At 41.6% G+C, this 26,577-nt stretch overlaps 2 protein-coding genes and 1 non-coding gene across 4 annotated transcripts in view; all 3 read left to right on the forward strand.

Annotated features, from left to right (window-relative positions):
• Positions 1-4,770: 4,770 nt before the first annotated feature.
• Positions 4,771-26,577, forward strand: part of GPX7 (glutathione peroxidase 7) — a 57,639-nt gene continuing 35,832 nt past the window's right edge. The window contains exons 1-2 of one of the 2 annotated variants that reach the window (XM_042997182.1): positions 4,771-5,060; positions 9,117-9,206. The gene's annotated coding sequence lies outside the window, so the exon portion shown is untranslated. The remainder of the gene's footprint in view (positions 5,061-9,116; positions 9,207-26,577) is intronic. The other variant, XM_042997181.1, reaches the window with a different exon arrangement.
• Positions 8,211-8,283, forward strand: TRNAE-CUC. Its single transcript has one exon. It is a non-coding gene; the product is annotated as a tRNA-Glu (tRNA).
• On the forward strand, positions 10,242-10,532 carry LOC102954148 (ataxin-7-like protein 3B). The gene has a single exon (XM_007077198.1). The coding sequence runs from the start codon at positions 10,242-10,244 to the stop codon at positions 10,530-10,532; it is 291 nt and encodes a 96-aa protein (XP_007077260.1).

Here is a 26,577-nt window from a genome sequence, read left to right on the forward strand (position 1 = left end):
GGGGTGGGGGAGGAGGAGGGAGAGGGAGAGAAAAAGGAGGACCCGCTGAGGGGAGGGGGCCGAGGGGGAGCCAGGGAAGGGGGGAGGGGAGAGAGGGACGGAATCTTGACGAGTCCTGACCCCGAGGGTTGGGCAGGGGAGAGTCGCGGAGGAGACCCTGGAGAGGAGACGCAGAGGGTTGACTTCAGGGGTACCCCCCCTTAGTTCTGGGGGCCCGTAGGCGCCGCTTAAACCGGGGAGAGTGGGGGCGGTAAACACCAACGGGGGGAGGGGTTGCGTTTGGAGGCTTGTGGTGGCGTCGTGAAACAATAGGGAGGGGCCGAGGTGGGAGGGCAGCACACTCACACTCAAAGCCGAGGAAAAGGGCGCGCGCGCGCGCGCGAGGACACTCGTTAGCCCGCGAGGAGGGGGCGGGACCCTCCAGCGTTGGGGGAGGGTCGAAGTCACCACGGGCTCGCGGGGAGGGGCGGGGCCACCGAGCCGGGGTCGCTAGGTCCCGGTACCCGCCTACCCGCCGGGGCCCCACTGGGGAGACGGAGGACGCCGGCATGCCTGCGGAGGCCCGGGCTTGCGGGCACGGCCGCGCCACTCAGCTCTAGCTCCTGGGCTGCGGGCCGCCCTACCAAGGCCCCCAAGCGAGAAGGACCAGAAAGCCGCCTCCACGCCTTCCTCCAAAAGCTGTCCCCTCACCTCACAAGGAGGCCAGGCGCTGGACGTGCACCTTGTGGCCTGGCACACGGACCCGGCCTGACCTGTGCCTCCGTGGACCCTCGGCGCCTAGCGCGGGCTTCTGAGCATCAGGGGGGAGCTAGACGAAGGAAGCCGGGGTCGACACCCGCGTATTCACCTTTGCCACCAGTCCACCAAAGCTGGAATTCTTTTCTTCTTTAAAATGTAGCCAACCTAGGAGTTAAGGAGCTCAGCAGAAAAATCTCAAGAGCATCCCCCCACCCCGGGAAAGATTTCAGAATCATTTCTTTAGTTTCACTTGGGTTTGCAATCAACCCACGGGCCCCTCCTTCCTTTGCTTTTAATGTGTTAGGTTCGTCTGCATAGTTATTTAAAGTCACGATCCGAGAGAACCTATGACTTAATTAGTTTTTTTTTAAGACCCCACCATGGACATTATTTAACCAACCTCTGACCTCAAAGCTGGACAAATCACACAACTACAATCCTTGCCTTTGACACACACACTAGGCAGGAAAAGAATGTAACGGGTGGACAAGGGTGGACATGGTGAAGGAGGATGCTAAATCTTACGTGTTTACAAAATATTGCCTTATGAAATTTCTTATGTCTCAGAGGATAGAACCTATGTGTAGTCCACCTACTTCTCACTACACCTCAGAACTGGATACTTATTTATCTGTTCATGTGCATAAGAATTTGAAGCTTGTGAGAAGGGACCAAGCATTGCCCAGTAAGTGCTAAGCCTTGAGCTAGGGACTTCACATATTTCACCCCGTTTAACCCTCATAACAATCCCATGTGGTCAGTACTATTGCTCTCATTTACAAAGGAAAAACCAGAGCTTTGAGAATAAGTGCATTTACCCCTACTTGTCTGATGCCACATGGCCCCAATACAGTGCAGAGAGTAGTGGATTTCAAGTCAAAAGAGCCCTGCTTGGCTTCAGAACCTAGCTGGATCACTGGACAAATGGCACCCTCTGAGTTTCCTCATCTCTAAGTTTTTAAAGGCAAAAAAGACTCTACTTCACAGGGATGATGTAAGAAAAACAGCAGGACACAAAAGTTGAAGCCTATAGAGACATTAAGATGATACCAACATGTCCTTCACTTTAGTGAGTGATACAATGTCCTTGGAACGAGTTCAGTTGAATAAAATTTCCTGATTACTTAATAAGAGCAAAGCATTGAGTTCAGTACCAGATTCTCATCTCCAAAAAGTTCACCATTAAGCAAGGAAGGTGGTTCTATTAAGCTATAATAAAAGCAAGGGGTCATATGAACAAAGGCCTGGGCTAATATAGAGGAAAGCACTGTAAATTTCACCTGGGTGAGGCTGGAAGGGAAGAGGTAGAAGCTGGGCCTCGGAGGCTTGCCTGCTATGTGCCAGACACATGCTTGATTCAGAGAACATCATTTAGTCTGAAGTGTGCAGAAGACAATGAGTATGAAAATAAAAGCTGGGAGCAGATTGAGAATCCCAGTACCTCTCTGTTCTTATCCCTTCCAGATGACTCTTTCTATCACCTTTCCTATTCCTCCAGACCCAGCTCAACTCCAATCTCCTTTATTAAATATACCTGATCACATCCCCCGCCTCCACTAAATGTAATCCATCCTTTCTCTAGATCCTTACATGTTACTTTTATAAGTCTGACCCCAATAGAATATAAACTTGAATACAAATACTTATATTTGTATTCCTTATAATACATACTTGCTGAGTTAAAATTTTGGGCAACTATTGTATATAGTCAGAAAGTATATGTAGAACAAATATTATTTCTACCTGAATAATCAGAAAACTTAGTACATAAGAGGTTTAATTAGAAACCAGGATCATACAGTAAGTCACAGGCAGGAGTAGACCAGTCCTGTGTTCTTTCCATTGAATCACAGCTTATTGAGAAATAAGATGGTAAATGACTGCTCTACAAAAATAGGAGTCACTGAGGAGGGCACCTGGGTGGCTCAGTCAGTTAAGCATCTGGCTTCAGCTCAGGTCATGATATCACAGTTCATGAGTTGGAGCCCCACACTGGGCTCTCTGCTGTCAACACAGAGCCCACTTCAGATCTTCTATCCCCCGTCTCTCTCTGCCCCTTCCCCACTCATGCGCTTTCTCTCTCTCTCTCAAAAATAATAAATAAAAAAATTTTTTTAAATACACTGAGGACTTACATCTGGTACTTGCAAGGAAGACATTCATAATTGTGGTTAAGTCTCTAAATTTAGCCTTCCAGTCCAGAAGTTCTGGGAACAATTTCATCTAAACTCAGGTGAAAATTACTGATAGCAAAAGTCTTATTTCATCATATATAATGAGAAATATAAATGCCCAGTGGATCAATATTCATATTCTATTCTCTCCTAGGTGATAGAAAAGCCTATAAAGCAAAAGATATGTTCAAAGTTTAAAACTTTTGTAATGCTTACAAATACACAATACCAAAGATCCTACAGTATGTTTCCACCTGAAAGACAGTGTAAAGGATCTATTCCTTTGTCTTTTTGCATTCTTAAAATTAAATAATCTAAAATATGTTTAAGTGTCTATTATATGGGTGCCTGGCTGGCTTAGTTGGTAGAGCATGTGACTCTTGATTTCAGGGTCATGAGTTCAACCCCTACACTGGGCACAGAGCTTACTTAAAAAAATAATAAATGTCTATTATATAGTAAACATTCACCAAATGTTAATTCCCTTTCTTACTAAAATCGAGTGATAGGATCAAGACTTAAATGACTTATCAAATGTGTTGTGCATGTTAGAGATGAAGGCTTTCATGTGAACAAGGCCATTCTTGTCCAGGGAAGTTTCTCCAGTGCCAACTCTCGACAATGAGTAGCGGCTGCTGGTGCACAGTTTAGGAAAAGAACCTAAAACTCAATCGAGGCATAATAAGAAAGAATGATGAATTAATAATATCTGCCATGATGCAGAATGGGAGAGTCCAGCACATGACAGATATTTAGCATTCCTATTGTCAGGCAGAGGAAACATAAAAATGTACTATGTGGTTTGTTTTTTTTTTTAAGTTTATTTACTTATTTGAAAAAGAGAGAGCAGGGGAAGGGCAGAGAGAGAGGGAAAGAATCCCAAGCAGGCTTCCCACTGCCAGCACAGAGCCTGATGTAGGACTCGAACTCACGAACCAAACCCAGAGATCATGGGTTTGAAATCAATCATGGAGCTGAAATCAAGAGTCGGTGCTTAACCATGGGAGCAACCCAAGCACCTCTGGACTACGTGTTTTAAAGAATACTTATGGTGGGCACCTGGGTGGCTCCCTCAGTTAAGCGTCCGACTGTGGCTCAGGTCATGATCTCACAGTTCGTGAGTTTGAGCCCCTAGTGGGGCTCTGTGCTGGCAGCTGGGACCCTGGAGCCTGCTTTGGATTCTGTGTCTCCCTCTCTCTCTACCCCTCACTTGCTCGTGCTCTGTCTCTGTCTCTCTCTCTCTCTCAAAAATTAATAAACATTAAAAAGAAATTAAAAAAAAAAAAAAGAATACTATGGCATGGGGGCCTGGCTGGCTCAGTTAGAAGAGCATGCAACTCTTGATCTCGGGGTCGTGAGTTTAAGCCCCATGTTGGGCATAGAGCAGACTTAAAAAAAAAAATCATAGGGGTACCTGGGTGGCTCAGTTAGTTAAGCATCCAACTCTTGATTTCGGCTCAGGTCATAATCTCACAGTTCATGGGATCAAGCCCTGTGTCAGGCCCTGAGCTGAACCTGCTTGGGATTCTCTCTCTCTCTCTCTCTCTCTCTCTCTTCTCTGTGTCCCTCTCTTCTCTGTATGCACACTCCTTAAATAAATAGACATTTATAAATAAATACATAAATACATAAATAAACAAGCATACATGTCTATTATATAGTAAACATTCACCAAAAATTAATTCCCTTTCTTTTTAAAATTAAATTTGTTCTCATCTGCCCCAGTTTGGATTTCATGTGCCCTTATACTCACAGTAGCACATGTGTGTACCTGCTACCCATTGATTCCATTTAGTTTGTTCCTAGGATTCTATGTGTGGAATTTTAAGCTATAGCCACACCCTTTAGCTTACTTCCTTGAAGCATTAGAAACAGTCTGTTTTATTAAGATGGTTGTTTTATTTTTTTTTAATTTGAGTAAGATCTGAGAATTAAAAATGACAGATCTCACAATACAGTTAGATATATCAAGAACACAGATACCTGGTGGGAAATGATGCTATATAGGTAGCCTGGGACCACATCTTAAGGGTTATGTATGCCATTTCAAAAAGCAGGCCCTTATCCTGAAGTTAATGGGAAGTCCTGGAATATTCACAAGCAAGGAAGAGAAATGATCAGACCTACCTTCTACAGCAAAACTTACAGGTGATCATCCAACTTCCGTTTGAATATCTGTAGTTATAGAGTTCATTCTTTAATCTAGCTATTCCAGATGTTAGAAATTCTTCCTTCACTAGGTTGAAATCTTTCTTCTATAATGTCTTGTTGGGTTTTGTTTTGTTTTGTTTTGTTTTGTTTTGTTTCGGTAATTCTGATCTCAAGAGAAACATAAGCCCTCTTTTTGTTCATATATAAAAACAAGGATGTGAACTAGATGAACTAGGCAGGAAAGGGGTTTGAGGTCTACAATTCTGACATGAACTCCTTTTAAGTCAGCTGTTTTACCTCCTTCAAAAATTATTTCTCTTTTGTTTTCTCTAAAACAAAAATGAGATCCAACTCCATTCTAACAACCTCCTTATGACCAATTATAGTGTGTTAGGACAATCTGATTCATCTTTGTATCCTATGAAATGCCAAGCACTCTATCCAGAAATAAACCCTCACCTATATGGTGAGCCACCCATGGCAGTAATTTTTTGGATATGACACCAAAGGCACAGACAACCAAAGAAAATAAAGACAAACTGGACTTTATAAAAATTAAATTTTTGTGTATCAAAAGACAGTATCATCAGAGTAAAAAGGCAACCGAGAGAATGGGAGCAAATGTTTGCAAATCCTATCTCTGATAAAGGATTAATATCCAGAATATGTAGAGAAGTAGAAGTCAACAACAACAACAAAAAAATGTATTCAAAAAATGGGCAAAGGACTTGAATACACAACACTCCAAAGAAGATCTGCAAATGGCCAATAAGCACATGAAAAGATGCTCAACATCACCAATCATTAGGGAAGTGCAAATCAAAAGTACAATGAGATGTCACCTCACATTTATTAGGATGTCTACTACCAAAAACAAAAACAGGGACATCTGGGTGTCTCAGCTGGTTGAGCATCGGACTTTGGCTCAGGTCATGATCTCATGGCTCATGGGTTCGAGCCCTGCGTCAGGCTTTGCACAGATAGCGTGGAACCTGCTTCGTATTCTCCATCTTCCTCTTTCTCTGCCCCTCCCCCACTGGTGCACACATGCTCTCTCTCTCTCTCAAAAATAAAATAAACATTAAAAGAAAAAACATAGAAAACAATAAGTATTGGTGTGGGTATGGAGAAATTGGAACCCCATGAGCATTGTTGATGGGAAAGTAAAATAGTGCAGCCACAGTGGAAAACAGTATAGTGGTTCCTCAAAAAATTAAACATAGAATTACCATATGATCCAGCAATTCCACTTCTGAGCAAATACTCAAAGTAATTGAAAGCAGAGATTTGTACACTCATATTCGTAGCAGCATTATTCACAATAACTAACAAGCAAAAGCAATCCAAGTGTCCATTGACAGATGAATGGATAAGCAAATTGTGGTATATACATACAGTGGAATATTATTTGACCATCAAAAGGAAGGAAATATTGATACATGCTACAACATGAATAAACCTTGAAGACATTGTGCCAAATAAAATAAGCCAGCCACAAAAAAAAACAAATACTGTGTGATCCCAGTTATAGGGGGTACTTAAAGTAGTCAACTTCACAGACAGTAGAATGGTGGTTGCCAGAGGTTAGGTGGAGAGGAGAATGAGGAGTTGTTTAGTAAGCATGGAGTTTCAGTTTTGCAAGATGAAAAGAGTTCTAGAGATAGATGATGGTGATAGCTGCATGACCATAAAACTATCCTTAGTACTACTGAACTGTACACTTGAAAATGATAAAGATGGTGACCTTTATGTTATGTGTATTTTAGCACAATTTTTTTAATTGTAAAAAACGGGGTGCCTGGGTGGCTCAGTCAGTTAAGCATTGAGCTTTTGATCTCAGCTCAAGTCTTGATCTCAGGGTCATGAATTCAAGCCCCACATTGGGCTCTGTGCTAGGTGTGAAGCCTACTAAATAAGTAAATAAACAACAAACAAACAAATAAATAAATTTAAAAACAGATATCATTCACTCTGATGAGTTCTGGAGCTGCAAAGCTCTCTTCCCTCAAAGAACTCTTAGAAATGTAAACAGATAATAATACAACATGATAATTGTCATAATAAGGATATGTATAAAGTATTATGAGGATACAAACAAGGGATAATTAGTTTTGCCTGGGAGAGAATAATCATTTGTTAGGGAAAGAATGACCAATAAAGGTTTGTATAATAAATATCCTTGAAATGTCCTTATAGAGTGAAGGAGACTTAGCCATTTAGAGAAGAAAAGCAAGATTAGAGGAGAGAGGCGCCTGAGTGGCTCAGTCAGTTGATTTGAGCATCCAACTCTTGACTTCGGCTCAGGTCACGATCTCACAGTTCATGGGTTCGAGCCCCACATCAGGCCCTGTGCTGACAGCATGGAGCCTGCTTGGGGTTCTGTCTCCCTCTCTCTCTCTGCCCCCCTCCTGCTTGCTCTCTATCTCTCTCTCAACATAAATAAAACTTGAAAAGGAAAGATTAGAGGAGAAAGAGGGCAGGGCATGTTGCAGAAACCTGCAAGCTGCTGGCACACTGGAGGGCAGTGTGACAGGAGATGACACTGGAGAGATGGGCAGGACCAGATCACAAGACCTGCAATACCATGCTAACCACTTGGGCTTAACCTGAAAGATAGTCCCTTAAAGGTTTTAACCAGGAGAATGACGTAGTATATCGTATTTGCATATTTAAAAAAAGATTCATCAGCAGTGTGTAGAAAAGAATAGAGGTGCCAAAATTGAAGTTAAGGAAAACAGTGAGGGGTTGTTGTAGAAAATCAGGTGAGAGATTATGAAAGTTTGCAATAAGCAGAGAAGTGAGAATGGATAAAAGGGACAGATTGGAAAGATATTACAGTGATAGGATCAATAAGTCTTAAATGACTTACCAGATATGTTGCGCGTGGTAGATGAGGGCTTTCATGTGAACTTGTCCAGGGAAGTTTCTCCAGTGCAAACTCTCAACAATGAGTAGTGGCTGCTGGTGCACAGTTTAGGAAAAGAACCTAAAACTCAACTGAAGCATAATAAGAAAGAAAGATGAATTAGTAATATCTGCCATGATGCAGAATGGGAGAGTCCAGCACATGACAGATATTTAGCATTCCTATTGTCAGGCAAAGGAAACATAAAAATGTACTGTGTGTTTTAAGGAATACATAGGGGTGCCTGGCTGGCTCAGTTGGTAGAGCATGTGACTCTCAATCTCAGGGTCGTGAGTTCAAGCCCCATGTTGGGCATAGAGCTTACTTTAAAAAAAGAGAGAAAGATGGGGCACCTGGGTGGCTCAGTCAGTTAAGCGGCCGACTTCGGTTCAGGTCATGATCTCTCGGTCTGCGAGTTCAAGCCCTGCGTCGGGCTCTGTGCTGACAACTCAGAGCCTGAAGCCTGTTTCAGATTCTGTGTCTCCCTCTCTCTGACCCTCCCCTGTTCATACTCTGTCTCTCCCTGTCTCAAAAATAAATAAAACGTTAAAAAAAATTTTTTTTTAAAAAGAGAGAGAAAGAGAATACATATGGTGTATTTCCATTTTTTTAAGTTAAAGAACAGACAAACCTTTGTTGATGGAAGTCAAAATAGTGTAGATATGGACTAAGGGGGGTATAGGGGAGCCATCTAGAGTTTAGAAACGTTCTAGATTTTGATCGTGTGTATACATACATGAACAACTATTGACTTGTACATTTAAGTTTGGTGCTCCTTATTATATGAATGGTATACATCAATAAAATGTGAAAAAAGTTAATACATGTTTAAGGAATGGCGAGTAGTCTGATGTAACATAGGGTAAGGAAGGGAAAAAAAAAGGTTAGCAGATTACTGGGACATAAAGTTGGAGAGGTAGAATAACAGTAGATTATGAAGGGACTTGAGAGCCATATTAAAGAGTTTGGACTTGAACCTGCAGGTGCTGGGGTTTTGAGGTAAGAGAAATATATACTCATATCTCTATTTTGGCTGTAGATAATCCGGAGAGAAAAGATGCAGAGAAAGATGGAGAGAAAATTTAGAGAGAAAAAGATGTTTCTTTGACCCAGATAGGATCTCAGACCCTGTATCTTCTTGTCTAAAGGGATATCAATTTTATGACATCGAAAGGAAGAGAATCATGAAAATCATGAAAAGGAAGAGAATTCAAAAATTACCTGTGAAAGCACAGAGAGTGAGTTTAATTCAAACTTCAAATATTTTTGTTACAGATCTATCATAACCACATTGTAAAATTTCAAGCCTAAAGAAAAGTGGCATAAACTACCAATAAATCCACCACAGTATTATTAGCATTTTGATATACTGAATTTCCTATGTCTCTCTTTTTTTTTTAAACAGTTAGCTCTTCAAGATAAGGCAGCTGGCTTATGCTGATAGGAGAGTACCAGGGGCTAGGTCAGATATGGAGAGGCATTGCCAAAAGTAGTCTCTGAGTATATTTTGGCCGGAGCAAGGCAGAATCTAAATGAAAACCAAGTCAGAAATACATGTCTAAAAAGAGGAAGTAGGGGCATCTGGCTGGCTCAGTTGGTGGAGCACGCAACTCTTGATCTTGGGGTGGTGAGTTTGAGCTCCACTTTGTCCATTTGCCAAGCCTATGCCACCAGGTGGGGTGCAAGACAAAGGGCTCTGTTCAGCAAAAGGCTGAAGAGGAAGTAAGGGGCAAGAGTGCAAAGGATGAGAAGTTCAAGAGCTAGCCTTTGCGAGAAAGCAGTATCTATAGGAAAGTCCTTTTTCTGGGCACCACTCTATATCGTTGCTTACAATGTTGGCCTAAATAGTTGTAATCTTAATTATTTTGGCCCCTTTTGCACATAGCCTTAAATCATAAGCATTTCTCACGTGACTACTTGTGTTTTCAAAGGCTGCTTTATTTTTAATAAAATGAAAATCAAAAATAATATTAAAAAAAAAAAGTTTTAGGGGGGTCGGGCTGTGGCTGCACAGAGACTGTCTGGTGTTGAATCCTGGGCCAGCCCCAGCTCAAAGTCCCAGACCCAGGGGACACCAGAAGAAGCTAAAGGACTTGAGGTTCAGGAGCAGTCCTGCTGGCTGCTGCCTCTGCTGCTCTGCCTGGGCCCCTGCCACCTGAGGACTCGGCTCTGACAGCCTCTAGGCGTAGTGTAGCTGGAGGAGCCCTACACGCTGCTGCCTGCCGGTGCTGCTGTAATATGAGCACCTTCTCCACAGTTGCTTAGAAATTAAAATGAAGGACAGTTCTTTGTCTAACCGAGATACCAACAAGCTAGAGGCCATTGCTCAGGAGATATATGTAGACCTAATAGAGGATTCTTGTTTGGGCCTCTGCTTTGAGGTACACCGGGCAGTCAAGTGTGACTACTTCTACCCAGAGTTCGAAGAAACTGGAAGCATGAAGGATTTTGGCACTCAGCCAGTAGAAGATAAAGGAGCGTGCAGCCTCCAGCTTTGCTCCCTTCCTGGAGAATCTGGGAATGGGCCCGATCAGCAGCTGCAACGCTCACCCAGAGAATTCTAGTAGCTGCACCATGAGAGAGTCAGAGGGTGACCAGGACAATAACATAGACCGGTCCTGTGGTTTGGAGAAGTTAGGTATCTAAGTAGAAAAAGAAAAAAAAAAAAAAATCGGACAAAAATTCCAATTTCCCATTGAAGATTCCAGCCTTTAAAAACCCAAAGTGGAGGGGTACCTGGGTAGCTTAGTCAGTTAAACAGCAGACTGAGATCATGATCTCACGGTTCATAAGGTCGAGCCCCGCATGGGTCCCCACATAGGCCCCTATTGACAGTGCAGAGCCTGCTTGGGATTCTCTCTCCCTCTCTTTCTGTCTGCTCCTCCCCTACTCTCTCTCTCTCTCTCTCTCTCTCTCTCTCTCTCTCTCTCTCTCTCTGTCACTCAAAATAAGTAAACCTAAAAAAGAAAAAAAACCCAAGTGGACAATTTAGGAATTTTGATCCTTTTATATTACCTGGAATCAGCTTTGAAACCCTGGGCAGGGGGAGCTGTGCATCCCGACACCATACCAAGCAGGTAATCTCCACACAAGGAAGTGCACAAGATCTATTGTCTCCCATGCACAGGTGAGCATCTGTGTGCCCAGTGTATAAATCCTTTGGTTCCTCAGGCTTTCTATCTATCTGATGTCAGGGCTTTCTGGATAACTGATAGATGAACGTGGCTGATGGTCAGGCCTTTATCATTGGGCCTCAGTGGGACTGCTCCTCTGATCTCTGAGCCTGATTCGGACTTCCTCAAGACAAATGCAAGTCAGGTGAGAGATCTGGATATTAACAGTTCCAATTTGGGAAACCAAGAAAAAGAATTACAACTGAATCTGATAAGCAAAGCTCTGTGATCTTGGCTCCAACAAGAAGAAAAGGACAATGCTACCAGTTTCCAAAATATCTAGCATTTATAGTGACTTGAACAGACTTGGGGACAAGGGCAAATTTGCTGAACAGAGCCCTTTGTCTTGCACCCCACCTGGTAGCATAGGCTTGGCAAATGGACAACTTGGTTATCTAGGCAGGTTGAGGATTCAGTTATGATCCCCTGAAGAGGTAGCAGGAGCTTCTACAACTATGTACCATCTCTTAAACTGCAAGATCATATCTGGATATATTATGCTGTGAACAACAGTTTGGTGGGGCAGTCATTTTCCTACTCTGGGTTGTTAGTTACCTAGCCAGTCCATGTGTCTGATTTGGTCATTATGCCAGGTCACTACCTGCCTTCCATGCCAGGGGCAGGCCTGAATTATAAAAGAGCATAATGGCTGTAGAGACTGTGGTTTGAAAGCTGAGCCCAGAAGGGACCTCTTCCAATTGCCCTCAATGTTAATAGGTTAGTACTAGGAGCCAAGGACCAAGGCTGGGTCTCTCATCTGATGGCAGTATCCTACTGAATGTCCCTGTTCCTTGGGTTGGGCAGTCGAAGCTCTGTTATGGTGAATATACAGACTGCCACCACCTGTTGTCCCTCATGAGGGGCAGCCCCTTTCTATTCAGTCCCTTTTGAACATTCTCGACAAGAGCTGTCCTTTTGTTGTCAGAAGTCAGGTAATGGGATAGGCAAGGATGGGAAATGTGAGCCACATATCAAAACTACCTTCCACTTTACTTCATGATTGAGGGTTTATGAAGTGTAGAGGTGTGAGAGTCCCAAAGTGAGCGGGAACAGTGCTGCCTTATTTGAAATGTTTTCTTAAACCTCATTCTGTGCCCCAGTAAGGGGCCCAGTCTCGTCTGTCTGGCTTGGCCCCATGTCCCCTGCTCCACTGCCCATCTGGTGTAGCTCATGACCCAGGTACTGCCTGCCACCCTGCTTTCATACTGACCAATTTCAATTCATCTCTCTTGATGCTCCTGCTTCTGAAGCCTGCCCAGTTTCCCTTTCCTTAGCTTCTTTTAAGTTTTTCTTTTTCTTGTTCCCCGCCCCCACCCTTGTTCTTTTAGGAGATCCAGAGAAGAATCTTGCTGGTAGGTTCCTCTGTTGGGATCAAGATGGGGAGACAACCAGGGTGCCTGAGTGGCCCAGCAGGTTCAACCTCTAACCCTTGATTCCTTCCTTCAGCTTTTGGCTCCAGTGGTGGTCTCACAGTCCGTGGGATCGGGCCCTGACTCAGGCTCTGCACTGGCAGCATGGATCTTGCTTGGGATTCTCTCTCTCCTCTCTCTGTCTTTCTCTCTCTCTCTCCCCCTACCCCCACCCCGCTTGTGCTCCCCCCACCTCACTTGTGCCCCTCTCCCTCACTTGTGTGCTCTCTCTCTCTCAAAATAAATAAATAAACATTTTTAAAAATTCTTTAAAAAATAAAGATGGGGAGAGAACATAATTTTTTGTGTATGAAAGGCAGTATCATGCATAAGCATTGTTCCTATAGGACTGCCTTGCTAGATGCCTTCCTGCTGTGTCTTACTTCATAAGAAATTACATCTTCCCACCTCCATTTGGATACTGTCTCTTAGGACCTAAGTAGAAGACCAGGAAAGGCTGAATGACACACACAGGGATGGAGTGGGTACTAATCTATTTTCTCTAACCCCTGGGCATGTATCCTTCCTTACCTGAGAAGGAACTGTTTGGACTATATGGACTAATTAGTGTTACATATAGACTTTAAGGGAACCATAGTAATAGGCCTCAAGACTGTCTATTATTGTATTCTGCCCCTAAAATTGTCCAGGTCAGGGTTGAGGTGTAATTACAGACTGGTCTGTCAATCCAAGAATTGTGATCACTTCTTAGAAAGGTAAACCTTGGCAAGAGCTAAAATAATTTTGGGTGTTCTGCCCTTGACTTTATAGACATATCCTTCTAAGGAGATACAGAGGAAAAGGAGAGTCCAAGTAAATTTGGCCTACTTCCAAATAATGTCTGGGAAACAAGCTGAAAGTAAGGTCATGGTCCACTCTTCCTTCAGAGAGGGAGCTCTGATTGTGACATTACTGATTCCTTTCTGGTCTCTTGGTTAGAGGAGGAAGAAGTAGAAATAATTTTGAAAAATCATTGCCTCATATTAACTCCCTCTTATTTATTGTTTTTGGCTTTTGCCCTCCCATTACTAGGGCAATATAGTCCTAGGCCTGTCCTGGATGGGTAAGAGGTGGGCTAGGTAGAACAGGTTCCCTGAGGGGGACAAACTAACTCCTTTCTTCTCTGGGGAGTGAATGTTCCCCACCATGTAGTTTACAGTGGTTAGGAACTTGCCCTTTCCCTACCCATGTTCCCTCTAATAGCAGAATTCCTATCCTTCCTTCCTCAGTATAGTGATCACCCTGTGATTCTATTATGTATCTGAATGTGTGTGTGTGTGTGTGTGTGTGTGTGTGTGTGCGCACACACGTGCATGGGGGGAAAGGGGGTTCTTTACAAATTTTTGTAGTTTGTGACTTTTTCTTCCATACATTAGTTCCCACCACCGCATATCCAGGGGCCATTGCCTGGCATAATCACATCCTGGAACCATTGGGGAAGTGTTGTGAAACTCTCCACTGTCCTTCGTTTTGGAGATTATTATTTTTGCATAAGTAGTTGATCCTATACAGATTGCTAACTAACTGTCTATTCCCCTTGCCCCTATGGCTGCTGGTGTAAATAAACTGCATCTCCCCTTTGGTAAAAGTACTAATAAAAATTTTTTAATAGTTAAAAAAATAAATAAATACATAAATAAAAATAAAAGTTTTATTGCATTCCTTTTAATAATTTTTTTATTTCCTTTAGAATTTTATTTAAAAAGTTTTTTAATGTTTTTTTTTTCTTCAATGGGGAAAAACTGAGAGTTTTCCCCCTAAGGTCAGAAAAATGATAGGGATGTCCATTCTCACCACTGTTGTTCAACATAGTACTGGAAGTCCTAGTCTCAGCAATCGGACAACACAAAGGAATAAAAGGCATCCAAATCAGCAAGGAGGAAGTCAACCTGTCACTTTTCGCAGATGACATACTACTCTATATGGAAAACCCAAAAGATTCCACCAAAAAACTGCTAGAACTGATCCATGAATTCAGCAAAGTCGCACAGAAATCAGTTGCATTCTATACACCAACAATGAAGCAACAGAAAGAGAAATCAAGGAATCAATCCCATTTACAATTGCACCAAAAACCATAAAATACCTAGGAATAAACCTAACCAAAGAGGTGAAAAATTTACACACTGAAAACTATAGAAAGCTTATGAAACAAATTGAAGAAGACACACACAAAAAAGGAAAAATATTCCATGCTCATGGATTGGAAGAACAAATATTGTTAAAATGTTGATACTACCCAAAGCGATCTACATATTCAATGCAATCCTTATCAAAATAACACCAGCATTCTTCACAGACATAGAACAAACAATCCTAAAAGTTGTGTGGAACCAGAAAAGACCCTGAATAGCCAAAGCAATCCTGAAAAAGAAAACCAAAGCTGGAGGCATCACAATCCCGGACTTTGACAAAGCAGGAAAGAATATCCAATGGAATAAAGAAAGTCTCTTCAGCAAACGGTGCTAGGAAAACTTGACAGCAGCATGCAGAAAAATGAACCTGGACCACTTTCTTACACCATACACAAAAATAAACTCAAAATGGATGAAAGACCTAAATGTGAGACAGGAAGCCATCAAAATCCTCGAGGAGAAAGCAGGCAAAAACTTCTTTGACCTCAGCCACAGCAACTTCTTACCATACAAGTCTCCAGAGGCAAGGGAAACAAAAGCAAAAATGAACTATAGGGACCTCATCAAGATAAAAAGCTTCTGCACAGCGAAGGAGACAATCAGCTAAACTAAAAGGCAACCAACAGAATGGGAGAAGATATTTGCAAAAACTTAGTAGATAAAGGGTTAGTATCCAAAATCTATAAAGAACCTATCAAACTCAACACCCAAAAAACAAATAATCCAGTGAAGAAATGGGCAAAAGACATGAACAGACACTTTTCCAAAGAAGACATCCAGATGGCTAACAGACACATGAAAAGATGCTCAACATCACTCATCATCAGGGAAATACAAATCAAAACCACAATGAAATACCACCTCACACCAGTCAGAATGGCTAAAATTAATAACTCAGGCAACAGATGTTGGGGAGGAGGCAGAGAAAGAGGATCTCTTTTGCATTGCTGGTGGGAATGCAAACTGGTGCAGCCACTCTGGAAAATAGTGTGGAGGTTCCTCGAAAAATTAAAAATAGAACTACCCTATGGCTCAGCAATTGCACTACTAGGTATTTATCCAAAGGATACAAAAATACTAATTCGAAGTGGCACATGCACCCCCCAATATTTATAGCAGCATTATCAACAATAGCCAAAGTATGGAAAGATCCCAAATGTCCATCGACAAATGAATGGATAATGAAGATGTGGTATATATACACAATGGAGTATTAGTTGGCAATCAAATAGAATGAAGTCTTGCCATTACAACTAAATGGATGGAACTAGAGGGTATTATGCTAAACGAAATGAGTCAGTCAGAGACAGACAAATATATGACTTCACTCATATGTGGAATTTAAGATACAAAACAGATGAACATAACGGAAGGGAAGCAAAAATAATATAAAAACAGGGAAGGGGACAAAACATAAGAGACTCTTAAATACAGAGAACAAACTGAGGGTTGCTGGAGTGGTTGGGGGTGGGGGTGGGGATGGGCTAAATGGGTAAGGGGAATTAAGGAAGATACTTGTTGGGAAGAGCACCAGGTGTTATACATATGGGATGAATCACTGGAATCTGCTCCTGAAATCATTATTGCACTATATGCTAACTGACTTAGATATAAATATAAAACATAAGTAAATAAATAAAATTTTTTAAAAAATGTTTATTTTTGAGAGAGAAAGAGACAGAGCGCAAGCAGAGAAGGGGCAGACAGAGAGGGAGACACAGAATCCAAAATAGGCTACAGGCTCTGAGCTGTCAGACCAGAGCCCAACATGGGGCTCAAACCCACGAACCCTGAGATCACTACCTAAGGTGAAGACCTATGTGCTGTCTTTAGCATTTTTTAGAATACTGACTTTTTTTTTTTTTAAGTTTATTTATTTTGAGAGAGAGACACAGAGACCATAAGCAGGTGAGGGGCAGAAAGAGAGGGAGGGAGAGAATCCCAAGCAGGCCCAGCACTGTCAGCACAGAGCCGGATCAGGCTTTCAAGAACTGAAAGATCATGACCTGAGCCAAAATCAAGAGCCAAATGCTTAACCGATGTGAGCCACCCAGGCATGTCTACTTGATGTTTTATCTTAAGTATTTCTCCACATCACTAAGAATTCTTTGTAAATATAATTTTAGCAGCTCCAAAATATTACATAAGAGAGGTGCTAGCGGTGACTGGGTACCTCAGTCAGTTAAGCATCCAACTCTTGATTTTGGCTCAAGTAATGATCTCACGGTTCTTGAGTTTGGGCCCCACATCAGGGCATCCCTGCTTGGGATTCCCTCCCTTTCTCTCTCTACCCATCCCCTACTCGTGTTCGGGAGCACACGTGCTTTCTCTCTCTCCCACCCACCTCCCCTTGCCAAAAAAACCCCAGTCTTTTCAGAATCTCTGAGCAAAGGCTATAGTAATCTACAAAAGTATTTTCCTTCAAAAAATAAATACTGTCTGGTAGCATAGAAGTCCCAGATTTAGGGAGAAGCAGGGACTTCCACACTTCACTCACTTTGATGTTTCCCAAGAACCTGAGAAACACACTTTTAAACTACTAAGTACCCCCATCTTGCAAGCCAGCAATGTTTTAGAGAGAGGTTTCCTGAAGGTTAGACGACATCAACAAAACATCTGTCTGGGTTTCCACAATTCCCCAGAGAGTATCACCCAAGATCACTTTACAGCTTTGAGGGGGGCTAGGCTCTCTAGGGGATCCCTCGAGGGATCACCAGTTGTAGCAGACAGCAAATGCAGCTTTGAGTTTTCTTGTTTGCACAGCCCTTGGTCCAGTTCCAAAATCTTTTCCCAGCCTTAGATCTCTCCCAACTCTCCCCCAGACTTTCACAACCTTGAGAGAAACTTCAGGTTTCCCATTTGTCTCTCTTACCCTTGCCTGCTTGCTTGCTCTAGCTCCCCCACCCCCTACTCCAACCTCACTCTTCCACTCTGGTTCTTCCTAGCCTTTCTTCCTTTCCTCCCACCTGCCTGAGTCTGTCTTTCAAGATTTTCTGTAAGTTTCTCTTTTAATGCTATTCTCTCTCTCTCTCTCTCTCTTTCCCTCCTTCCCTCCTTCCCTCCTTCTTTATCCTCTGAGCGTTTGTATAACTTTCTTTCAAGATCTCTCCGTCCTGGTTTTCTCAACTTTTCAGCCTTTTCCTCTTCAATGGGAACACAGCTGACCTTCACTAGAAGCAGCCTTTCCCAATTTTGTTCCCAAACTTCTCTCCCTTGGACTTTCCTATTATCCCCAAATGGCACAAAAACATACTTAATTTTGCAAGAGTACCTCCCAGCCTCTTTCACACCAAAGATGGCTTTTTTACACCTTGTTACCAAGGAATACTCTTTAGGAATACTCTGAGCACTGTTATCCCTCTAATCTCCAGCATAACTTCCTTCTGGTATTTATCCTTATCATAAAGGCCAAGAAAGTATCACTTGTATCACGCCCATATTTTCCCCTCTATCCAAATTGGGATACACAAGAGCACACATTTATAAGCATACTTATAGTTACAACAGGATAGGATATTTGAAATCTGGGCTGTCCTCAAAAATCTGGGACATACGTTGCTATAAATTCACCTATCCAGAATCTAGCTTTCAAGCAATTTCACAGGCAAGAACTCTGAGCATCCTCAGAGTTGTCAGGAAGTTTGTGTTTGATATATTGCACTCATACTAAAAACAAGGTTTTCTCCTCTTTTTGTCCCCTCTGGGAATCAGAATTTTGACTGCACATGGTAGGATCTAGCCATGGATATTGCTATCTATAGGTCATACATAGAGGGATTCTCTAACTGGAGACTTTTTTCTAAGTTTATTTATTTTGAGTGGGGGGCATGAGTGGGGGAAGGGCAGAGAGGGAGAGAGAGAGAGAGAGAGAGAGAGAGAGAGAGAGAGAGAATCCCAAGTAGGTTCTGCGCTGTCAGCCCAGAGCTCGACTCGGGCTCAAACTCATGAACCATGAGATCATGACCTGAGCTAAAATGAAGAGTTGGACACTTAACCAGCTGAGCCACCCAGGCACCCCTCTAACTGGAGACCTTATGAAGGTCATATAAGGGTTCACTGAGAAAAACTGAACCCATACTCTGAAATGAGAGTATACAGTTCACTACCCATTGACTTACACATAAATATGTATGATGATCTTCAAAGGTGGTTTAATAGGTTCTGGTTTAGGCTTTCAGTTCCTCCTCCTTAAAAAAAAGTAATAAAAATAAAAAAATAAAAAAGATTAAAAAATGAGGGAAACCTATTAACTAACTGAATTCCTCAGGTCCGATTTGGGAACTTTCCTACTTACACTGCCCAAGTTCTGCTGATTCTCTTCTGTCTGGAAACTTTAATCTAAATCTTCATGGTTGCAGGGTGCCTGGGTGGCTCAACAGATTAAGCGTCTGACTTTTGATTTTGGCCCAGGTCATGATTTCATGGTTCCTGAATTCAAGCTCCACGTCAGGCTCTTTGCTGTCAGCATGGAACCTGCTTCAGATCCTCTGTCCTCCACTCTCTCTGCCCATCCCCCGCTCGTGCTTGCTAGCTCTCTCTCTCTCACACAAAAAATAAATAAACTTAAAAAACTAAATCTTCATGGTTGCATTTGCTCAGGGTTCACTTCAAGTACAGTCTTAATCAATCATATTTCTGAGGGAGTTTGCTTCCTCTAATAAGTCCCAAACCTCTCCCTTCTTATTTATTCCTCATGGTCCCCTGGAACCAATGTATCTCTTTGTGAATTAATATGGCTCTGCCTAGCTCTAGATAATCCTAACTCTTTTTGTCACATAACTTGTCAGTGTTGCATTTTCCACCCCCTCCCTACAGTAATGGGAGTATTTTAAAATTTTTTGTTTCCAGAGAAGAGTAACTTGCTGGTTAAAGGATCCAAGTTTAAAATGGACCCCCAGAAAAATAAATAAACATTAAAAAAATTTTTTTTAATTAAAAAAAATGGGGCACTTGGGTGTCTCTGTTGGTAAAGCATCCGGCTTCGGCTCAGGTCATGATCTCACAGCTCATGAGTTAGAGCCCCACTTTGAGTCTATGCTGACAGCTCAGAGCCTGGAGCCTGCTTCGGATTCTGTGTCTCCCTCTCTCTCTGCCCCTCCCCTGCTCACACTGTCTCTCTCTCTCTCAAGAATAAACATGAAAAAAAAAATGTTTAATGGTCCCCCTGAGACACATGTGTGGCCTGAGACATCCTTTGTAATTCAATAAATATCCACCTCTTCCCCACCCCCACCCTTGCTGGCTATGGCAAGTGGGGAGTGAGAGAGGGGAAGGAGTTATTTTTAAGTATTTTGTGCTCAGTCTTGTGCAGGCTACATACGCTGTAGAGTTTATGCACTTTGTTCCCAAATGTGACTTTCAGCTTTACTTTACATGCAGTTCCAGCAAGTTTGGGTATCTAGTTTCTATGTCTACAGCAGCCCAAAAACAACAACTAGTGAGTGGGTGGGAGTGGGGAGGGGGCAGAACAAGAATAGTGATTAAGAGCACAAATTCTGGAGTGAAACTGTGAGTTTGAATTTTGGCACTGCCACTTCAATGCTATATGACTTTGAATGATGAACCTGACTTTTTGCCTCAATTTCCTCATCTGTAAAATGAGAATAATAACGGTACCTATTTCACACAGTTGTCATAAGTTTATATAGTCAATACATACAAAGTGACTGCAACATTAAGTACTTTATGAGTATTAAGTGGAGTGGACACGCAGGCAACAGTTTGATGAAAAGTAAAGGAAATAACTTACAGAAAATGCGTAATACAGACCATAATAGATGTCCAAGTGCCCCTTGCCATTTGCTAAACACGCTTTAGGCTTGCATCCTACTGAACGTATGCAGCATGGTGCTTCCTTGGCCCTATATATCCTACTGCCTTTCTTTGCTGGCAAGCTGTTCATTCTGTGTCACCCAACTTAAATGCATTTTACCCTCTAAAGCCTCCCTTGGCTTCTTTGGAGAGAATGAGTCACTCCCTCTCCTTCAGTTTTGCAGTACTTACCCCACCACCACATTTGATTGTATTGTGTTGTAATTACTTATTTATGAGTCCTCTTCCTCACCAGATTTCATGGTCTTCGTCCATGGAAGAGAAATAAGACCACATCTTATTTTCACAGCATCTAGCACAGTACTTAGCCCTCAAGAAATGTTCTGGTGAATGGATGAATAATAGCAAACACTTACACAGTGCTTAGTTCTAGGCTCTGTTCCAATGCTTTACAAGTATTAACTCGTTTAATCTTGACAACAATCCTAAGAAATATTATTATCTTCTCTAACTTAACAGATAAGGTAAACGACACAAAAGAGCTTATGTAATTTGTCCAGGGTGACCTCAGCTATTAATTGTGGAAGCCAGGATTCAAATCTAAACAGCTGGTGTCAGAGACCAGGCTTTTAACCAGCACACTACAACGCTTCCCAGAGAACAAGGGCACAAGCAATCACACACAAACCTGGCTTCCCCAAACATCTCACTTTCTTACGTTTTGGAACGGCTCACTCATTCATCCAACAAATATTTACATAGTGTTTTCTATGTGTACACCATCATGTTAAACACCCATTTCTAATTGTTCCCCTCTTCCCTCTCTACCCTCTCCCTCCCCAGCTTCTACTAGTTCTACTGCTCTGTAAACTTTCATTTTCTTTTTTCTTTTAATTTGCATTTCTTTCAGTTTCTTTTTTTTAAGCTTATTTATTTTTGAAAGAGAGAGCATGCACAAGAAAGGGATAGGCAGGGAGAGACAGGGAGAGAGAGAGAATCCCAAGCAAGCTCCCCAGCGTCAGCACAGAGTCAGACCCAGGGCTCAAACTCACAAACCCGTGAGATCACGACCTAAGCTAAAATCAAGAGTCAGACGCTTAACCGACTGAATCACCCAGGTGCCCATTTCTTTCAGTTTCTTAAATGTATTGTGCTCTCTCTCAGCTCTGGACCCATGCCTGGCTAATTCATGCTTATCCTTCAGTTCTTAGCTTAAATTACTTCCTCCTAATAGCCTCCTTGCTCTGGGCTCCCCATTGTACTTTACACTTTCCTTATCATAGCATTTGTCATATTTACTGTTCTTGCCTGCTTACTCGTCTGCCTTCTGCCTTCTGCAACTGACTATAGCTCTGTTAGAACACGGACTGAGTCTTATCCAGGTTATTAGTGAATCTGCAGCACCTATGTGATGTCCTAGTAGATGTTTGATAAGTATTTTTTGAATGACCAATAGGACACGAACAAGACAACATCTCTATGCTTAGGTGGCTCAGTCAGCTAAGCGTCCGACTTTGGCTCAGATCATGATCTCACGGTTCCTGAGTTTGGATCTTCTGTGCCTCCGCCCCTGCCCCTTCCCTGCCTGCAGAGCCCGTAGGTGCCTGCGTGTTCTCTGTCTCAAAAATAAATAAACATTAAAAAAAAAAAGAAGAAATCTAGCAGTGAGAAAAAGTCTAGAGGGGATACATGAAAAACAAACCAACCAGATTTCTAATTCTACCTGGGGCAAAGTGAGAGAGGGGAGTTCAGCAGAGTTTTAAGAATGAGAGTTTGTGAAAAGTAAAGGAAAATGTAGTATAGAAGTCATAAGCAAGAACTATAGTAGAAATTGGTTGGTTACCTAAGTGGCTAAACCATTTTTCTGGATGTCTCAAAATAACATTAATCTAAACTTAGGCCTACAATTGACTGATCTAATATGAGTTTGGAAGCAATAGGAAACAACTTAAAAGGAAATATGATGAAATTATTTTTACTCCTTTTAAGTACCTCTCCTGTGAATTCCCATGAAAATCTCTTCATATCTCTATTATCATATTTATCATACTGCATTGCCATTGTCAAAGTGTCTCTATTCCACCTGATGAACTATTCGAGACCTGGGATTAAGGTACTTTAAAGTCTGATTCAATTCTATATATCCTTAGTACCTGAACAAAGCCAGTGCCAGGGAAAGGCTCTGTGAATGGTCCAACATGACCATAAAGTCTTAAATGAGCTGACCCCCATCAGTCTTCCAGCTTTGTCTCATGTCTCATACTTGGTGCTCTAGCCATTACACACCTTCAGTTCTCTGAACAAAATTTGGTTCCTTAAAGCCACTGGCCCCCACCCCCCCAACACATACCAATGCCACTCCCACTGTCTCTTCCCACTCATTTCTCTAGCTCTTCATCTGCCTAACTCCCACTCAATGTTCAGATTTCAACTTAAACATTACATTTGAAGGAAGCCTTCACCAACCCAAAGACAAGTTTAGACATTCCTATTATATAGTCCTATTAATGTGAAATGTTGGGGTCTGGGAGCCAATGGTCAAGAAAGCATTCTTGAGACCTCTACCGTGCAAAAAGGTGGTTTTATTAAAGCATGGGGACAGAACCTGTGGGCAGAAAGAGCTGCACTGGGATTGTGAGGAGTGACTAATTATATACTTTCAAGTTGGGAGAGGGTTAGGGATAGCATAAGTCTCTAAGGAATTTGGAAGCAAGGTTTCTAGGACCTTAAGGGGCTAGCTGTTTTTAGGAAAAAGTCATTTACTACTGTCTAGTAAAACCTTCGTCATGAGACCCTTCAGTTGTATATCAGTGGGCCATATGCTTGGAGGATGTATCTTGGGGGAATAGAGAAAAGGAAGTTTCCAAAGGGATTTTTACAGGATCCTGGAGATCATGCTAAAGTCAAGCTAAGGTTGCCTTTTGCCTCTAGCAAAGTATTAAAATGGAGGCAGCTGAGCTCCGTGATGAAGGTTACTCTGCCTGTCTCAAATACTTGTTAGTGGACTTTTAAGTTGTAAGGAAGTTTAATTTTTTCCTTTGCCTTTGTTCTCCACATCACTATAATATTCTATATTTCTCATTTGTATCATTTATCACACTTGTAAATACTTAATCATCATCTCTCCAGTAGATCATAAGTTTCATAATTCAGCACCTGGAACAGAGCCTATAAGATAACAGGTGCTCGATAAAAATTATTTTGAATAAGTTAATGAATAAATGAATAAAATGCTATTATTTATTTATAGCATGATTTTAGTGGCCCAGCTTTCAGGAAGCTCTGTATGGTGTTATGATAGATTGGAACTAACTAAATCAAACTAGTGAATCACCATTTAGTATTAGAAACACTTCCCATTCATGGGGGAGGGGAAGGAAAAAAAAAGGAAAAAAAAAAAAAAAAAGAGGTTAGAGTGGGAGAGAGCCAAAGCATAAGAGACTGTTAAAAACTGAGAACAAACTGAGGGTTGATGGGGGGTGGGAGGGAGGGCAGGGTGGGTGATGGGTATTGAGGAGGGCACCTTTTGGGATGAGCACTGGGTGTTGTATGGAAACCAATTTGACAGTAAATTTCATAAAAAAAAAAAAAAAGAAAAAAAAAGAAACACTTCCCATTCACCATTAAGAATTGGGATTGTTGGGGTGCCTCGCTGGCGCGGTCAATAGACCATGAGGCTCTTGATATCAGGATCGTGAATTCGAGCCCCACACTGGACGTAAAGCTTACTTTAAAAAAAGAAGAAGAAGAAAAGAAAAAACTTTTCTCCTGAGCTTACTTTTCCTATACTAACTTTCAACTCGTCTCTTGCTTCAGGTCCTTCTTCCTAGTTCTTCAAAGGCTTGCCCTAGCCAGCCAGCCCCAGGATTCACCTTTCCTCAGCAGCCTTTTGCAGAGCATCAGAATATTATTGCTCCTAGCTCCAGACCATCTTACTTAGTACCTCTCCAGTTCCTACCAATCTATCCTTCTAGTAAGCTCTGGCACAAGGCATGGGGCCAGGTGGTGTGGAGGAGCCAAAAAAAAAGACAGCTCTTGCCCCAGTCTGCTGAGGAAACAGAGGATAAATACAAAAAGCAAAATAACATAGCATACTGTATACCCTTAAATGTCAAATACTTTAAATATACATAGATCATTCATGAGGAAATTCAGAGGAGTCATTATCTTTGAGTCTTCATTCTTATTTACTTCACAATCACTCTCCAAGTCTTGATATTTCCTTCTTAGCTCTTCTACCTTTCCCTTTCCCACTATCCCCACTACCATTATCTTATTGTAGACCCCATTCACTCTCCTCTGCTCTATTGCCACAGTCTCCCGGTTTATCTTCTTGCTTCTATTCTCAATCCCCATTCAATTGTTCTCTATTGTAGCCAGAGTGAGATTCATAAAACATGAATCTGACCATACCCTCCCCCACAGAAAACCTTTTAACAGCTTCTTATTGCTCTCAGGATAAAGTGCAAGTATTCAAGGTCCTTTACAATCTGCCCTCAACTCACCATTCTGGCCTCAAATCAAAGACAGGAGCAAGGGGAGAGTAGCTCAAGTTTTAGCTGCTGTTTAGTGGTAAATCTGTACAAGGGAATAAGGTAAGGCCTTATCTCAAATGTTCATTTCGGCATTGAACTTTCTTTCTTTCTTTCTTTCTTTCTTTCTTTCTTTCTTTCTTTCTTTCTTTCTTTCTTTCTTTCTTTCAATTTGATTTTTAAGTAATCTCCACACCATGGACCCCCTGGGTGGCTCAGTCAGTTAAGCGGCAGACTTTGGCTCAGATCATGAACTCCCAGTTTGTGGGTTCAAACCCCAAGATGGGCTCTGTACTGACATTTCAGAGCCTGGAGCCTGCTTCGGTTTCTGTGTCTCCTCTCTGTCTGCTCCTACCCTGCTCATGCTCTGTCTCTCTTTGCCTCTCAAAAATAAATGAAAAATGTTAAAAAAAATTTTTTTTAGAAAGTAATCTCCACACCCAATGTGGGGCTTGAACTCACAACCCTGAGATCAAGAGTCTCATGTTCTACCAACAGAGCTAGCCAGGTGCCCCTATATATTTCCTTTTTCTTCTTCTTCTTTTTTTATTTTATTTTATTTTATTTTATTTTATTTTATTTAAGAGAGAGAGAATCTTAAGCAGGCCCCTATATATTTCCTTTTTCTTCTTTTTATTTTATTTTATTTTATTTTATTTCATTTCATTTTATTTTATTTAAGAGAGAGAGAGAATCTTAAGCAGGCTCCATGCCCAGCTTGGAGCCTGAAGCGGGGCTCAATCCCATGTCCCTGGAATCATGACCTGAGCTGAAATCAGGAGCTGGACACTCAACTGACTGAGTCACCCAAGCAGCCCATATATATTTCATTTTTAATGAAACATTTCAGATGTACAAAAAATTATAAAAAATAATATAATAAATACTGTATGCCCATGACCCACTGAAGAAATGAAACATTATCAATAAAATTAAAGCCCCTATATACTCCTCCACAGTTGCCTAGTCCTCTCTTCCCCTCCCTTAGCATCCAGAAGTATTTAGAATCATGAATTCGGTGTTTTTCATTCCTATGCATGTTTTTGTTTGTTTAATTTTATTTAAATTCTAGTTGACATACAGTGTAATATTAATTTCAGGTGTATAATTTAGTAATTCGGCACTTCCCATACAACACCTGGTGCTCATCATGACAAGTATACTCCTTAATCCCCAACACCTATTTTTTTCTATTCTCTTCTATTTTATTAATAGTTTTTTTAATTAGAAATTAATAGAGAATTTTATCACTCTACCTCCACCCTTTATCAAGATGGTTATATGGATTGTCTCCTTTGTCTTATTGAAATGGTAACTTACAAATAATAAACCATTTCCAAGTTGAACCATCATTGCATTCTTGGAATTGGGCCTCCCTAATCATGATGCATAACCTTGTGTTACACATCTGAATTTTATTTTTTAATGTTTTAATTAGTACTTTTGTATCTATAAGTGTGGTTGGTAATTCCCCATTACCTATTTAACCCATTCCTCCACCCAACTCCCCTCTGATAACCATCAGTTTGTTCTCTATAGTTAAGAGTCTGTTTTTCCATTTCTTTATATCAACTGATGAATGAATAAA

Source organism: Panthera tigris, chromosome C1, assembly GCF_018350195.1.
Source record: "Panthera tigris isolate Pti1 chromosome C1, P.tigris_Pti1_mat1.1, whole genome shotgun sequence".
Taxonomy (NCBI): domain Eukaryota; kingdom Metazoa; phylum Chordata; class Mammalia; order Carnivora; family Felidae; genus Panthera; species Panthera tigris.

Excerpts from the sequence above, each read along its gene's own strand:
- LOC102954148 (XM_007077198.1), top strand. The coding sequence starts at position 10,242 with ATGAAGGACAGTTCTTTGTCTAACCGAGATACCAACAAGCTAGAGGCC.